This window comes from Coturnix japonica, unplaced genomic scaffold, assembly GCF_054131305.1.
Source record: "Coturnix japonica strain WE unplaced genomic scaffold, WE-NBRP24 Scf054, whole genome shotgun sequence".
Lineage (NCBI taxonomy): Eukaryota > Metazoa > Chordata > Aves > Galliformes > Phasianidae > Coturnix > Coturnix japonica.
In genome coordinates this window covers 1110392-1126511 of record NW_028188957.1, presented here as the reverse complement: position 1 = coordinate 1126511, position 16120 = coordinate 1110392, and the positions used below count along the sequence as shown (strand labels likewise).

General features: G+C 56.7%; 1 protein-coding gene across 1 annotated transcript in view; it reads right to left on the bottom strand.

Annotated features, from left to right (window-relative positions):
• Positions 1-367: 367 nt before the first annotated feature.
• Positions 368-16120, bottom strand: part of BOP1 (BOP1 ribosomal biogenesis factor) — a 64327-nt gene continuing 48574 nt past the window's right edge. Inside the window, exons 4-16 of the mRNA XM_085533130.1 lie at positions 12189-12343; positions 11353-11470; positions 11174-11275; positions 10189-10401; positions 8890-9051; positions 8385-8465; positions 7694-7763; positions 4614-4746; positions 3962-4142; positions 3225-3513; positions 3044-3128; positions 2445-2552; positions 368-2300 (exon numbers count right to left, since the gene is read on the bottom strand). Of these exons, the coding sequence (XP_085389256.1) occupies positions 2147-2300; positions 2445-2552; positions 3044-3128; positions 3225-3513; positions 3962-4142; positions 4614-4746; positions 7694-7763; positions 8385-8465; positions 8890-9051; positions 10189-10401; positions 11174-11275; positions 11353-11470; positions 12189-12343 (1851 nt within the window). The 3' untranslated portion in view covers positions 368-2146. The remainder of the gene's footprint in view (positions 2301-2444; positions 2553-3043; positions 3129-3224; positions 3514-3961; positions 4143-4613; positions 4747-7693; positions 7764-8384; positions 8466-8889; positions 9052-10188; positions 10402-11173; positions 11276-11352; positions 11471-12188; positions 12344-16120) is intronic.

Below are 16120 nucleotides of genomic sequence, written 5' to 3'. Positions count from 1 at the left end.
ACTGAGCTCATGGTGCTGCTGTGGGGTCACAGGGCAACATGTGGGGCTGGGGGGGGGGGGGGGAATGGAGGGTTGGGGGATTGTGTGCCCGCCCTGCGTGTGTGGGGTGGGCTCTGTGGGTGTGCTATGGGGTGGTCACAATGTTAACCCTATACGAGTCCCTGTGGGGTAATATAGGGGCAGGTCCTGTGCATTCAGCTCAAAGCATCTTCTGTCTGTGGGGGGCTGTGGGGGAGACAAGAATGGAGAAACCCCACAGACAATATGGGGAGGGCTGGGGGGGCACCGCAATGGGCAGCACCATGTAGGGGTTGGGGTGCTGGGGGGCTCCATGGTGCAGCTGGAGGTGGAGGAAAAGGAGACGCGGTTCTGTACCCAAAAATAAGTTTAATGAGAAATGAGAAAGGTTCCGGAGTCCCTGGGTAGGAGCAGAGGTGTTCTGGGCCGGTGTTGGGGGGCTGGTGTCATTGGGGTGTCGGTGTCATTGTGGTGTCGGTGTCGTTGTGGTGTCAGTGTCGTTGGGGTGTCCGTGTCGTTGGGGTGTCATTGTGGTGTCGGTGTCATTGGGATGTCGGTGTCGTTGGGGTGTCGGTGTCGTTGGGGTGTCGGTGTCACTGGGGTGTCGGTGTTGTTGGGGTGTCGGTGTCGTTGGGGTGTCGGTGTCATTGGGATGTCGGTGTCATTGGGATGTCGGTGTCGTTGGGGTGTCGGTGTCATTGGGATGTCGGTGTCATTGGGGTGTCGGTGTCATTGGGATATCGGTGTCGTTGGGGTGTCGGTGTCATTGGGGTGTCGGTGTCGTTGGGGTGTCGGTGTTGTTGGGGTGTCGGTGTCATTGTGGTGTCGGTGTCGTTGGGATGTCGGTGTCGTTGGGGTGTCAGTGTCGTTGGGGTGTCGGTGTCGTTGGGATGTCGGTGTCATTGTGGTGTCGGTGTCATTGGGATGTCGGTGTTGTTGGGGTGTTGGTGTCGTTGTGGTGTCGGTGTCATTGTGGTGATGGTGTTGTTGGGGTGTCGGTGTCATTGGTGTGTCGGTGTCGTTGGGGTGTTGGTGTCGTTGGGGTGTCGGTGTCGTTGTGGTGTCGGTGTCATTGGGGTGTCGGTGTCATTGGGGTGTTGGTGTCGTTGGGGTGTCGGTGTCATTGTGGTGTCGGTGTCGTTGGGGTGTCGGTGTCATTGGGGTGTCGGTGTCATTGGGATGTCGGTGTCATTGGGATGTCGGTGTCATTGGTGTGTCGGTGTTATTGTGGTGTTGGTGTTGTTGGGGTGTCGGTGTCGTTGGGGTGTCAGTGTCATTGGGGTGTCGGTGTCGTTGGGGTGTCGGTGTCATTGGGGTGTCGGTGTCATTGTGGTGTCGGTGTCATTGTGGTGTCGGTGTCGTTGGGGTGTCATTGGGGTGTCGGTGTCGTTGGGGTGTCGGTGTCACTGGTGTGTCATTGTCGATGGGGTGTCGGTGTCATTGGGTTGTCGGTGTCATTGGGGTGTCGGTGTCATTGGGATGTCGGTGTCATTGGGGTGTCGGTGTCGTTGTGGTGTCGGTGTCGTTGTGGTGTCGGTGTCATTGGGGTGTTGGTGTCGTTGGGGTGTCGGTGTCATTGGGATGTCGGTGTCATTGGGATGTCGGTGTCGTTGGGGTGTCGGTGTCATTGGGGTGTCGGTGTCGTTGGGGTGTCGGTGTCATTGGGGTGTCGGTGTCATTGGGGTGTCGGTGTCATTGTGGTGTCGGTGTCGTTGGGGTGTCGGTGTCACTGGTGTGTCATTGTCGATGGGGTGTCGGTGTCATTGGGGTGTCGGTGTCATTGGTGTGTCGGTGTCATTGGGATGTCGGTGTCATTGGGGTGTTGGTGTCGTTGGGATATCGGTGTCGTTGGGGTGTCGGTGTCATTGGGATGTCGGTGTCATTGGGGTGTCGGTGTCGTTGGAGTGTCGGTGTCATTGGGGTGTCGGTGTCGTTGGGGTGTCGGTGTCATTGGGGTGTCGGTGTCGTTGGGGTGTCAGTGTCGTTGGGGTGTCGGTGTCATTGGGGTGTCGGTGTCATTGGGATGTATGTGTCATTGTGGTGTCGGTGTCATTGGTGTGTCGGTGTCATTGAGGTGTCGGTGTCATTGGGGTGTCGGTGTCCTTGGGGTGCTGGTATTGGGCAGCTGCTACGTGTAGAGCCGTACGGTGCCGTCAGCACCGGAGGAGAAAACCCAGGGCTGTGTGGGGTGGAAGACGACGTCGAGGACGCCCAGGTCCATGGTCAGCGCGTGGCCCTTCAGAACCTTCACGGGCACCAGCAGCGGGTTCTGCAGCAGGTCGCTGTGAGGGGAGATGGGTCAGTGTGGGGCTCTGGTTCTACCCATGGGGTCACCCCATTGATGCTCTGCACCCTCTGCCCTATAACCAACCCTCTGCTGCCCCGTGGGAAGATACGGAACCCTCCCCGTCCCTACTCGCACGTACTTGTAGACCATGCCATGGCACACGATGACGGTCCCATCGTCTGAGCCCGAGGCGAAGAGCGGGTAGTGCTTGTGGAAGGCCACGCTCCTTAGTGCCCTCCTGTGGTGCCTGCAAAGAACAAGTGCCGTCAGCACAGGGGGATTATGAAGTGGTGGAGTCATGGCATGGTTGGGTTGGAAGGGTCCTGAAAGCTCACAGAGCCGTGGGATGGTTGGGTTGAGCTGGGGAGATCCTTAAAGATCTCAGAGCCATGGAATAGTTGGGTTGGGTTGGAAGGGTCCTTAAAGATCATAAAGCCATGGAATGGTTGGGTTGGGTTGCGTTGGATGGGTCCTTAAAGATCAAAAAGCCATGGAACGGTTGGGTCAAAAAGGTTCTTAAAGATCTCAGAACCACAGCATGGTTGGGTTGGAAGGGCCCTTTGTGGTCACCCATTCCAGCCTCCGCCATGGGGCTCATTGGATTAAGGCTGCTCAAAGCTCAGTCCCACCCAATACTGAACACTTTGGAAAGTGATACAATAAAACCCATGTGTGGCCCCCGAGCTCTGCGGGACGGGGAGGGAAGGATGGGGGCTGCCCTGTGGGGCTGGGACTCACCTCAACAGCTGGTAGGGCCGGGTGGAGAGGTCCAGGTCGAACCAGGCCAGCTTGCTGTCGTAGCTGCCGCAGATGACGTTGTCACCTGGGGGAGGGAATGGGAACCCATCACTGGGTGAATGAACCCCACACGCTGCCGTCAGCACCCCAGGGTGCTCCGTTCTGGCGCCGCCATCCATACCTGCGGGGTGGATGGCCATGCTGGACACCCATTTGCAGTTGGCCATCAGCTTCTTGGTGAGCTCCTGCTTGAGGAGGTTGTAGATGCGGACGTAGCGCTGCGTGGCCACAAAGAAGTAGGGCCGGATGGGGTGGAAGAGGACGCACTGCACCAGCCCTTTGCTCTTGCGGAAGGGGTTCTGGCTCCAACGCTTGCTGGTCTGGTGGATCAGCACTTGCATGCTGCTGTTGTCGGCCACGACAGTGGCAAAGTAATCGCCCTTCCCGTGCCAGGTCACCTGCTTCAGGGCCTGCGGGCAGCAGGGAGGGGTGGTCATGGGTCAGACCGTCATAGAATCATAGAATGAAGGGTTGGAAGGGTCCTTAAAGATCACACAATCATGGAATGGGTCGGGTTGGGAAGGACCTCAAAGATCATAGAGCCATGGGATGGTTGGGTTGGGTTGGAAGGGTCCTTAAAGATCATAGAGCCATGGGTTGGTTGGGTTGGAAGGGTCCTTAAAGATCATAGAGCCATGGGTTGGATGGGTTGGGAGAGCCTTTAAAGATCATAGAAGCACACAATAGTTGGGTTGGAAAGGTCCTTAAAGATCACAGAACTACAGAATGGGTTGAGTTGGAAGGGACCAACCCTGACCCAATGCCATCCACTTGGCCATGTTGATTCCCACAGGCCCCCTCCCCACACCCATCAGTGGGGATGCCCCACGCTGTCCCCCATTACTGCCCTGTCCCCACCTTGCTGTGTTGCACGGTCAGGCGGATGCCTCTGCTGTGCTCCTCGCTGGTGGCTGTGACCCACTGGACGGGCTGCACACGCTCCTCCTGTGGGGGCACGTAGGACTCCAGCACCTGGTCAGTGGCCCCATAGAGCAGTTTGTCCCCGAGACACGGGTTCACCAGCAGCACCGACTGCTCCCTGTGGGGTGGGATTGGGGACGGAAGGGGTCAGGGCATGGTTGGTGAGGGGAAACCCTTCCGCAAGCACTGCATGGTGGTGGCAGGGGATGGGTGGGATGGTGCAAACCTGCCAGGCTCTTCTATAGCCAAACAATCACAGAATCACAGAATTATCAAGGTTGGAAAAGACCTAGAAGATCATCTAGTCCAACCATTACCAATACTTCCCGCCTAAATCATATTCCAACAAGGGACAAGAGCTCGAGACCAAAGTCCCCAGCATCTCCCTGGGGGCTAAAAAGCTCTGGGAGAGGAAATTCAGCGACATGGAATCATGGAGTCATTATGGCTGGAGATCTCCATGCCCACCATGCCCACCCATAGAACCACTGAAGTTGGAAAACACCTCCAAGATCAATCACCATGTCCAGCTGCCATGGGCAGCTCCTGGCGGGGGCTGGACGTGCAGACAGAGCACGGGGACACTCACACGCAGACGGCCACCAGGCAGACGGTGGGGTTGGGGTTCCAGGCGATGCTCTTCACCACGCTGCCCACGGGCAGGGTCTTCATGCAGCGCGCCGTGCACACCTCCCAGAAACGCACCGTGCCGTCATCGGAGCCTGCAGAAAGCATCAGGTGAGGGGGAGTCCTTAAGGTTGGAAATGGCTTCCAAGAACATCGAGTCCAACCACCAACCCAGCCCCGCTCAGACAGTCATTAAACTTGGAGAAGACCACTAAGGTTATTGAGTCTAACCACCAACCCATCACCACTCAGAGAGTCATTACAGTTGGAGAAGACCACTAAGGTTATTGAGTCTAACCACCAACCCATCACCACTCAGAGAGTCATTACAGTTGGAGAAGACCACTAAGGTTATTGAGTCTAACCACCAACCCATCACCACTCAGAGAGTCATTACAGTTGGAGAAGACCACTAAGGTTATTGAGTCTAACCACCAACCCATCCCCACTCAGAGAGTCATTAAACTTGGAGAAGACCACTAAGGTTGTTGAGTCCAATCACCAACCCATCCCCGCTCACAGAGTCATTAAAGTTGGATAAGACCACTAAGGTTGTTGAGTCCAACCACCAACACGTCCACACACACAGAGTCATTAAACTTGGAGAAGACCACTAAGGTTATTGAGTCCAACCACCAACCCATCCCCACTCAGAGAGTCGTTAAAGTTGGAGAAGACCACTAAGGTTGAGTCCAGCCACCAACCCATCCCCTCCATCACCCCACTCAAGATAATGATGTAATTGTTGGAACTGGAGAAGACCACTAGGATTATTGAGTCCAACCATAGACCCATCCCCACCACCTCTCGCTCAGAAACTCATGGAATTGCCAGGGTTGGAAAGGACCACAAAGATCAAGTCAAACCACTGACCCATCCCCACCACCTCCCCACTTCAAAGAGTCGTTAAGATTGAAAAAGACCACTAAGATCATTGAGTCCAACTGTCTACCCACCTCCATTATCTCCCCACTCAGAGAATCTTGAGACCACTGCAGTTGGAGAAGACCACTAAGATCACTGCGACTAACCACTGACTCATCCACACCACCTCCCCACAGTCATGAAGACCATGAAGATCATCAAGTCCAGCCATTGACCCACCCCCACCATCTTCCCACCCAGAGAATTATGGAAATGTCAGGGTTGGAAGAGACCACTAAGATCATTGAGTCCAGCCATTGACCCACCCCTACCATCTCCCCACTCAGAGAGTCATTAATGTTGGAAAAGACCATTATGACCATTGAGTCCAACTGTTGACCATCCCCACCATCTTCCCACCCAGAGAATCATGGAACCAGTGGGGTCGGTGAAGACCACTGAGATGGTGGAGTCCAACCACTGACCCACCCCCAACACCTCCCTACTCAAAAGAGTCATTAAAGCTGAAGACCATTGAGATGGTACAGCCCAAGCACTGACCCACCCTCACCACCTCCCCACTCTTAGAACTGTTGGATTTGGAGAAGCCCACCGAGCCCATTGAGTCCAACCATAAGGGCCGCCTGGGGCTCCCCGTGGGGCACCAGGGGATTCCACAGCAGCATGAAGGGGAGACGTGAGCGGGGTCTGCAGCAAAAAGAGCAGCCCCCACCCCACAGCTCTGCTCACAGCCAGCTCCTGGTGCAGCTGCTGTGCTGGCAGGACACCTGGCTCTGCACGTCACGGTTCAGCACGGCATGGCTCTTGGCACGGCAGAGCTCTTGGCATGGCTCGGCACAGCTCTGCACAGCACGGCTCTCAGCTCAGCTCGGCACAGCTCTGCTTGGCACAGCACAGCTCTCGGCTTGGCACAGCTCAGCATGGCATGGCATGTCTTGGCTCAGCATGGCACAGCTCTCAGCATGGCTCAGCACAGCTCGGCTCGGCTCGGCATGGCTCAGCATGGGACAGCTCTCAGCACGGCAGAGCTCTTGGCATGGCCCGGCATGGCTTAGCATGGCACAGTTCAGCATGGCACAGCTCTTGGCATGGCTCAGCACAGCTTGGCACGGCTCGGCTTGGCACAGTTCAGCACAGCACGGCTCTCAGCACGGCTTGGCTCAGCATGGCTCGGCTCGGCTCAGCATGGCACAGTTCAGCACGGCTCGTCATGGCTCTGCATGGCACAGTTCAGCACAGCAGAGCTCATGGCACGGCTCGGCACGGCACAGTTCAGCATGGCATGTCTCGGCACAGCTTGGCTCGGCATGGCTTGGCACAGCTCGGCACGGCACAGTTTAGCATGGCACAGCTCTTGGCACGGCTTGGCACAGCACGGCTCTGCATGGCACAGCTCTGCACAGCACAGTTCAGCATGGCACAGCTCTCAGCATGGCAGAGCTCTTGGCACAGCACAGCATGGCACAGCTCTTGGCTTGGCATGGCACGGCTCTGCACAGCACCGTTTAGCATGGCACGGCTCTTGGCACAGCACAGCTCTTGGCACGGCTCTGCACGGCACAGTTCAGCATGGCATGGCATGGCTTGGCACGGCTCACTGCACAGCACAGCTCTTGGCACGGCTCTGCACGGCACAGTTCAGCATGGCATAGCTCGGCTTGGCACGGCTTGGCACGGCTCTCTGCACAGCACAGCTCTTGGCACGGCTCTCAGCTCGGCTCAGCTCGGCTCGGCCTGGCTCGGCTTGGCCCAGCTCAGCCCAGGTCCGGGTGTCACTTGCCGCGTCCCCGCATCCCGGTGTTATTTTTACCACCTGATCTCAGCCCGGTTCCCAGCCCGGAGCCAGGAACATCCACATTGTGCAACCAGGAGCTGGCAGCCGCCGGGAGCTGGCAGCCGGGCAGCGCCGCTATAAAAAGCACATGTGGCTCATGGGGCCGTAAACCAACATCTGCTCCCAATCTGCAGCTCCCAATTCACTTTCTCCGCTGTTGGGACGCAGACTCTGGGTGGGGGCCTGGAAAAACCCTCAGCCATGGATCCCAGCCCGGGCTCCCCCCCAGCCCTCCCCCCATTGACAGCTCTGACACGTGCAGAGCCCCGGGGCTGGAGCAGCACTTAAAGTATTTGGATGCGATGCATGGAGTGGGGCCGTACCTGACGCCAACCACTGCCCGCTGGGGGACACGCTGATGCAGCGCACCAGGCTGCTGTGCCCACGATACACCTAAAGGATAAAGGGCAAAATGAGGGGGGTAATAGGGGTCCCCAGGCCCTCCCCAAAAGGCTCTAATACACCTAAGGGACAAACGGAAATATGGGGGGTGAGGGGCTGATGGAGGGTCCCCAGACCCCAAAAGGCTCTAATACGCCTAAGGGAAGGAAGGGAAATGGGGGGTGAGGGGCTGATGGGGGGTCTGCAGACCCCCCCAAAAGGCTCTAATACACCTAAGGGAGGAAGGGTAAAATGAGGGTGAGGGGCTGATGGAGAGTCCCCAGCCCCCCACCCCCAAAAGGCTCTAATACACCTCAGGGACAAAGGGCGAAATGGGGGGTGAGGGGCTGATGGAGGGTCCCCAGACCCCAGAAGGCTCTAATACACCTAAGGGAAGGAAGGGAAATGGGGGGTGAGGGGCTGATGGAGGGTCTCCAGACCCAGCCCCCCCCCCCAAAATGCTCTAATACACCTAAGGGACAAACAGAAATACGGGGGGTGAGGGGATGATGGGGGGTCCCCAGATCCCCCCCCAAAGGCTCTAATACGCCTAAGGGAGAAAGGGAAATATGGGGGTTGAGGGGCTGAAGGGGGGTCCCAAGCCCCTCCCAGCTCTAAGTAGCTGCTGCTCACCAGTGCTTGAGTGGTGGGGAAGGGCTGCAGGTCCCGCGGCTTCGGCAGCTTCGGGATCAGATCCTCGGGGTCCACATTCACCTGCGGAGGGAACAAAGTGGGGCACAAAGTGGGGTGAGATGACACGCAGTGGGACACACAGTGGGGCACAAAGTGGGGCACACAATGGGACATGCCCCATAGGACACACAGTGGGGCACACAGTGGGACATGCCCCATAGGACACACAATGGGGCACACAGTGGGACACACAATGGGGCACACAATGGGACATGCCCCATAGGACACACAGTGGGGCACACAGTGGGACATGCCCCATAGGACACACAATGGGACATGCCCCATAGGACACACAGTGGGGCACACAGTGGGACATGCCCCATAGGACACACAGTGGGGCACACAATGGGACATGCCCCATAGGACACACAATGGGGCACACAGTCGGGCACACAATGGGGCACACACACAGTGGGGCACACAGTGGGTCTGGGGGGGCTCTGACCCTCATCTTCCTCTGCCGTGGGCACAGGTAGAGGTCGAGGCAGCGCTCGAATCTCTCGTGGATGAATCGTGGGTAGGCGGGCACTGCCCGCAGGCAGCGGAACTGCTGGGGAATGAAGCTCAGACGGCGATCAACGGGATCCTGCTGCTCCCACGCCAGCTTCTGTGGGGCGGAATGGGGTCAGTGGGGCAGGAATAGGGTCTGTGTGGCTGGTACATGATCTGTGGGGTGGGTATGTGGTCTGTGGGGCAGGCAAGGGATATGTGGGGCAGATATGGGGTCTGTGGGTTGGATATGGGGTCTGTGGGGCATGAATGGGGTCTGTGGGTGTGGGGTCTGTGGGGCGGATATGGGGTCTGTGGGGGTGGGTGTGGGGTCTGTGGGTTGGATATGGGGTCTGTGGGTATGGGGTGATTATGGGGCCTGTGGGATAGGAATAGGGTCTGTGGGAGTGGGGTCAGTGGGGCAGGAATGGGGTCTGTGGGGTGGGAATGGAGTCTGGGTATGGGGTGAATATGGCGTCTGTGGGGCAGGAATGGGGTCTGTGGGGCGGATATGGGGTCTGTGGGGTGGGTGTGGGGTCTGTGGGTATGGGGTGGATATGGGGCCTGTGGGGTGGGTGTGGGGTCTGTGGGGCAGGAATGGGGCCTGTGGGGTGGTTATGGGGTCTGTGGGGTGGGAATGGGGTCTGTGAGGTGGTTATGGGGTCTGTTAGTATAGGGTGAATACAGGGTCTGTGGGGTGAATGTGGGGTCTGTGGGGCAGATATGGGGTCTGTGGGGTGGGAATGGGGTCTGAGAGGTGGTTATGGGGTCTGTGGGCATTCATGGGGAGGATGTAAGGGCTGTGGGGCGGGAATGGGGTCTGTGGGGCGGGACGGGGCTTGTGGGGGTGGGGCGGGTATGTGGTCTGTGGGGCACGAATGGGGTCTGTGGGTGTGGGGTCTGTGGGGTGGGTGTGGGGTCTGTGGGTTGGATATGGGGTCTGTGGGTATGGGGTGATTATGAGGCCTGTGGAATAGGAATAGGGTCTGTGGAAGTGGGGTCAGTGGGGCAGGAATGGGGTCTGTGGGGTGGGAATGGAGTCTGTCAGTATGGGGTGAATATGGCGTCTGTGGGGCAGGAATGGGGTCTGTTTGTGGGGCCTGTGGGTTGGATATGGGGTCTGTGGGGTGGTTATGGGGTCTGTGGGCAGGAACGGGGTCTGTGGGTAGGATATGGGGTCTGTGGGGTGTGTGTGGGGTCTGTTTGTGGGGTCATTATGTTGGGATGGGGCTGGGGTCCCGCTGCCCCCCATTACCTCCTCCTCACTGAGCAGGTACTCGGGCGGGGGGTTGTAGGACTCCTCGTGCCCCGGCAGCTTCATCTTTGGGGCCGGGACGTGCATCTTGTGTCGGCCCAGGATGGAGTTGGGGTCCTCGTGGGCCCACAGGTCGTAGTAGGTCGGGGTCTCCTCCTTGGGACGGCGGGGTTTGATCCAGCCCATCTTGATGGCGTGGACCAGCCGGGAGACCTGAGGGGTGGGGGGGTCAGAACCGGGACCACCAGGATGTGGGGTGTAAGGGGGAGATAAGGGGGGGGGGATGGAAAGGGACCCCCTGATAGGGGGGGCTAAAGGGGGATGGTGGTAGGTGAGGGTGGGCTATAGGGAATGGAGATGGTAGGTGAGGGTGGGCTATAGGGGATGGAGATGGTGGGTGAGGGTGGGCTACAGGGGATGGAGATGGAGGTGGGTGAGGGTGGGCTACAGGGGGATGGAGATGGTGGGTGAGGGTGGGCTATAGGGGATGGAGATGGTGGGTGAGGGTGGGCTATAGGGGATGGAGATGGTGGGTGAGGGTGGGCTATAGGGGATGGAGGTGGGTGAGGGTGGGCTATAGGGGATGGGGATAGTGAGTGAGGGTGGGCTATAGGGAATGGAGATGGTGGGTGAGGGTGGGCTATAGGGGATGGAGATGGTGGGTGAGGGTGGGCTATAGGGAATGGAGATGGTGGGTGAGGGTGGGCTATAGGGGATAGAGATGGAGGTGGGTGAGGGTGGGCTATAGAAGGATGGAGATGGGTGAGGGTGGGCTATAGGGGATGGAGATAGTGGTGGGTGAGGGTGGGCTATAGGGGATGGAGATAGTGGTGGGTGAGGGTGGGCTATAGGGGATGGAGATAGTGGTGGGTGAGGGTGGGCTATAGAAGGATGGAGATGGGTGAGGGTGGGCTATAGGGGATGGCTATGGCTGCACTGCAGGCTGCTGATACACCTCCCGGCCCCACAGAGCCCCCACTCCCACCTTCTCCTTCTCAACGAGGGACGGGATGAAGCTCCGTTTGTCCGCCGGGCGGTTGGTCACCGGGTGGATCATCACCTCGTGGGTGAAGAAGTCGATGGCCGGCTGTGGGGACACACAGACACTGAGCTGCCCCCGCCCCAAATAGACCCCGCTCTGTCAGCTGGGAAATCACGACCCACCTCGTAGGGGTTGAAGTGCACGTCCCCAAACTGCCCCCTCTGCAGACGATGCACCAGCTCCACCTGCTCGTCCGTCAGCTTGATGTCCGCGCCCGTCATCTTGTCCTGCACCGTTCGCCTGCAGGGGGGGGGAAGATGTGGGTCAGGATATGGGGAGGAGCTTGTGGAGAAGGACATGGGGGTCCAGGTGGGATGATGGATGGACAACCACTGGCCAATGGTTGACCAACAGTTGACTAATAGTTGACCAATGGTTGACCAATGGATGACCAGTGGTTGACCAGTGGTTGACCAATGGTTGACTAATAGTTGACCAATGGTTGACCAATGGATGACCAGTGGTTGACCAATGGTTGACCAACAGTTGACTAATAGTTGGCCAATGGTTGACCAATGGGTGTCCAGTGGTTGACCAACAGTTGACCAATTGTTGACAAATAGTTTATCAATGGTTGCCCAACAGCTGACCAACAGTTGACCAATGGTTGGCCAATGGTTGACCGGTGGTTGACCAACAGTTGACCAATGGTTGACAAATGGTTGACAAATGGTTTATCAGTGGTTGTCCAGTGGTTGACCAATGGTTGTCCAGCAGTTGACCAACAGTTGACCAATGGTTGACAAATGGTTTATCAGTGGTTGTCCAGTGGTTGACCAACAGTTGACTAATGGTTGACAAATGGTTTATCAATGGTTGTCCAATGGTTGACCAGTGGTTGACCAACAGCTGATCAACGGTTGAGAAATGGTTTATCAGTGGTTGATAATGGTCCATGGTGGAGGTGGGGCTGGGGGTCCCTTCCACCCCAGCCACCCCACGGCTCCGTGACGCTCACCAGTAGTCGGGGTTCTCCATCTTCTCCAGGAACTTGTCCAGCTCGTCCTTGTTGCGGATGGGTTTGTAGATCCTCTTGCCCTCCAGGTCGTAGCCGATGTGTGGGAAGTCCTGGTACCACTCCATGGGGATGTTGCCCACCGTGTTGCGGATGTCCTGGAGAGGGGGGGATGAAATAGGTTGAGGGGAGGGTCTGGGGGGAGAGCAGCTGTTGGGGCTGCCACCATGCAACCATAGCACAGCCATATAACCATAAACATGGCTACAACCTACACCACGGCCACACACCTACTGGTACGGCCACACAACCATCAACACAGCCATATAACCACCAGCATGGCCATATAACCACCAGCACGGCCATATAACCACCAGCATGGCCTTATAACCACCACCACAGCCATATAATGACCATCACAGCCATGTAACCACCAGCAGAGCCATATAACCACCACCACAGCCATATAACTACCAGCACAGCCATGTAACCACAACCACAGCCATATAACCACCACCACAGCCATATAACCACCACCACAGCCATACAGTCATTGGCATGGTGACACAACCATTGGCACAGTCACACAACCATCAGTACAGCCATGCAACCGTCGATGGTGGCCCCACTCCTCACCCCTCGGCTGTGCCCTATTCAGGGCCTGGGGTCAGACCACAGCCAGGTCCTGTTGTCCTCTCCCCCTCAGCCCCATTGTTACACAACACAGAGACCCCATCCCCAATTCCCCACCCCCATATCAGAGGTGTGAGTGTGACCTGTGCCCCCACAGCCCGCAGTCAGGGCTCACCCTCACCCCGCCGCCATCTGTTCCCCATAAACACCTGCACTGAACAACACCACAACACCGGGGCCTGCATGGAACAGCACTGAGCATCCCAAGGAGCGGAGCTGCACGGAGCCCCCCATCACAGCGCACCCATCCATCACTGCAGGGCTCATGTCAGCGCAGGATGTACGTGACCCCAGGGGACTGGGTTGGAATTTGCTGAGCTGAGGGGACACGGTGGGGATGGCGGCAATGAGGGAACAACCCACGTCCCAATGCAGACAGAGGAACAACCCAATGCAGACAGACAGAGAAACAACCCACGTCCCAATGCAGACAGAGGGACAACCCAATGCAGACAGACAGAGGAACAACCTATGTCCCAATGCAGACAGAGTGACAACCCAATGCAGACAGACAGAGGAACAACCCACGTCCCAATGCAGACAGAGTGACAACCCAATGCAGACAGACAGAGGAACAACCTACATCCCAATGCAGACATAGGAACAACCCACGTCCCAGTGCAGACAGAGGAACAACCCACGTCCCATTGCAGACAGAGGAACAACCCACGTCCCAATGCAGACAGAGGAACAACCCATGTCCCATTGCAGACATAGGAACAACCCATGTCCCAATGCAGACATAGGAACAACCCACGTCCCAATGCAGACAGAGCGACAACCCAATGCAGACAGACAGAGGAACAACCCATGTCCCAATGCAGACAGAGGAACAACCCACGTCCCATTGCAGACAGAGGAACAACCCATGTCCCAATGCAGACATAGGAACAACCCACGTCCCAATGCAGACAGAGGAACAACCCAATGCAGACAGAGGAACAACCCACGTCCCAGTGCAGACAGAGGAACAACCCAATGCAGACAGAGGAACAACCTACGTCCCAATGCAGACAGAGGAACAACCCATGTCCCATTGCAGACAGAGGAACAACCCACGTCCCAATGCAGACAGAGGAACAACCCAATGCAGACAGACAGAGGAACAACCCACATCCCAATGCAGACATAGGAACAACCTACATCCCAATGCAGACAGACAGAGGAACAACCTACGTCCCAATGCAGACACAGGAACAACCCATGTCCCAATGCAGACAGACAGAGGAACAACCCATGTCCCAATGCAGACAGAGGAACAACCCATGTCCCATTGCAGACATAGGAACAACCCATGTCCCAATGCAGACAGAGGAACAACCCATGTCCCATTGCAGACAGAGGAACAACCCAATGCAGACAGACAGAGGAACAACCCACATCCCAATGCAGACATAGGAACAACCTACATCCCAATGCAGACAGACAGAGGAACAACCCACGTCCCAATGCAGACAGAGGAACAACCCAATGCAGACAGACAGAGGAACAACCCACGTCCCAATGCAGACAGAGGAACAACCCACATCCCAATGCAGACAGAGGAACAACCCATGTCCCAATGCAGACAGACAGAGGAACAACCCACGTCCCAGTGCAGACATAGGAACAACCCACGTCCCAATGCAGACAGAGGAACAACCCACGTCCCAATGCAGACATAGGAACAACCCACGTCCCAATGCAGACATAGGAACAACCCACGTCCCAATGCAGACATAGGAACAACCCACGTCCCAATGCAGACATAGGAACAACCCACGTCCCAATGCAGACAGAGGAACAACCCACGTCCCAATGCAGACATAGGAACAACCCATGTCCCAGTGCAGACATAGGAACAACCCACGTCCCAATGCAGACAGAGGAACAACCCACGTCCCAGTGCAGACATAGGAACAACCCATGTCCCAATGCAGACAGAGGAACAACCCATGTCCCAGTGCAGACATAGGAACAACCCACGTCCCAATGCAGACAGAGGAACAACCCGCGTCCCAGTGCAGACATAGGAACCCATGTCCCAGTGCAGACAGAGGAACAACCCATGTCCCAATGCAGACAGACAGACGGACACGGTGGCTCCAAATGCCTCATCCCACGGCAGCTGCTCTGCAAGGAGCCTCCGTGCTCAGGGCTCCATCCACTTTGTGAGCTGCCCCCAATTCCTGCAGCTGAATGGGTCCATGCTCAGGGCTCCATCCACTCCTCCCCTCACCTGGATGATCCCCTCACCTGTGTGCTCCCCAGACCTGGGTGCGCCCCCCCCCCAACTGGTGTTCCCCTCACCTGGGTCATCCCAACACCAGGACATTCCCCTCACCTGGGTGCTTTGCCACACCTGGGTGCTCCATAAGGATGCACACAGCCATAGAGATACACTGAGCAATAGGGATGCACACAGCTATGGGATGCACACAGCTATAGGGATGCTATGGGATGCACACAGTTATAGGATGCACACAGCTATAGGGATGCTATGGGATGCACACAGTTATAGGATGCACACAGCTATAGGATGCTATGGGATGCACACAGTTATAGGATGCACACAGCTATAGCATGCACACAGCTATAGGATGCACACAGCTATAGGGATGCACACAGCTATAGGATGCACACAGCTATAGGGATGCTATGGGATGCACACAGTTATAGGATGCACACAGCTATAGGGATGCACACAGCCATAGGATGCACACAGCTATAGGATGCACACAGTTATAGGATGCACACAGCTATGGGATGCACACAGCTATAGGATGCACACAGCTATAGGGATGCACACAGCTATAGGGATGCACACAGCCATAGGATGCACACAGCTATAGGATGCACACAGCCATAGGGATGCACACAGCTATAGGGATGCACACAGCTATAGGATGCACACAGCTATAGGATGCACACAGCCATAGGATGCACACAGCTATAGGGATGCACACAGCCATAGGATGCACACAGCTATAGGATGCACACAGCCATAGGGATGCACACAGCTATAGGGATGCACACAGCTATAGGATGCACACACCTATAGGATGCACACACCTATAGGATGCACACAGCTATAGGATGCACTCAGCTATAGGGATACACACAGCTATAGGATGCACACAGCTATAGGATACACACAGCTATAGGATCCACACAGCTATAGGATGCACACAGCTATAGGATGCACTCAGCTATAGGGATGCACACAGCTATAGGATGCACACAGCTATAGGATGCACACAGCT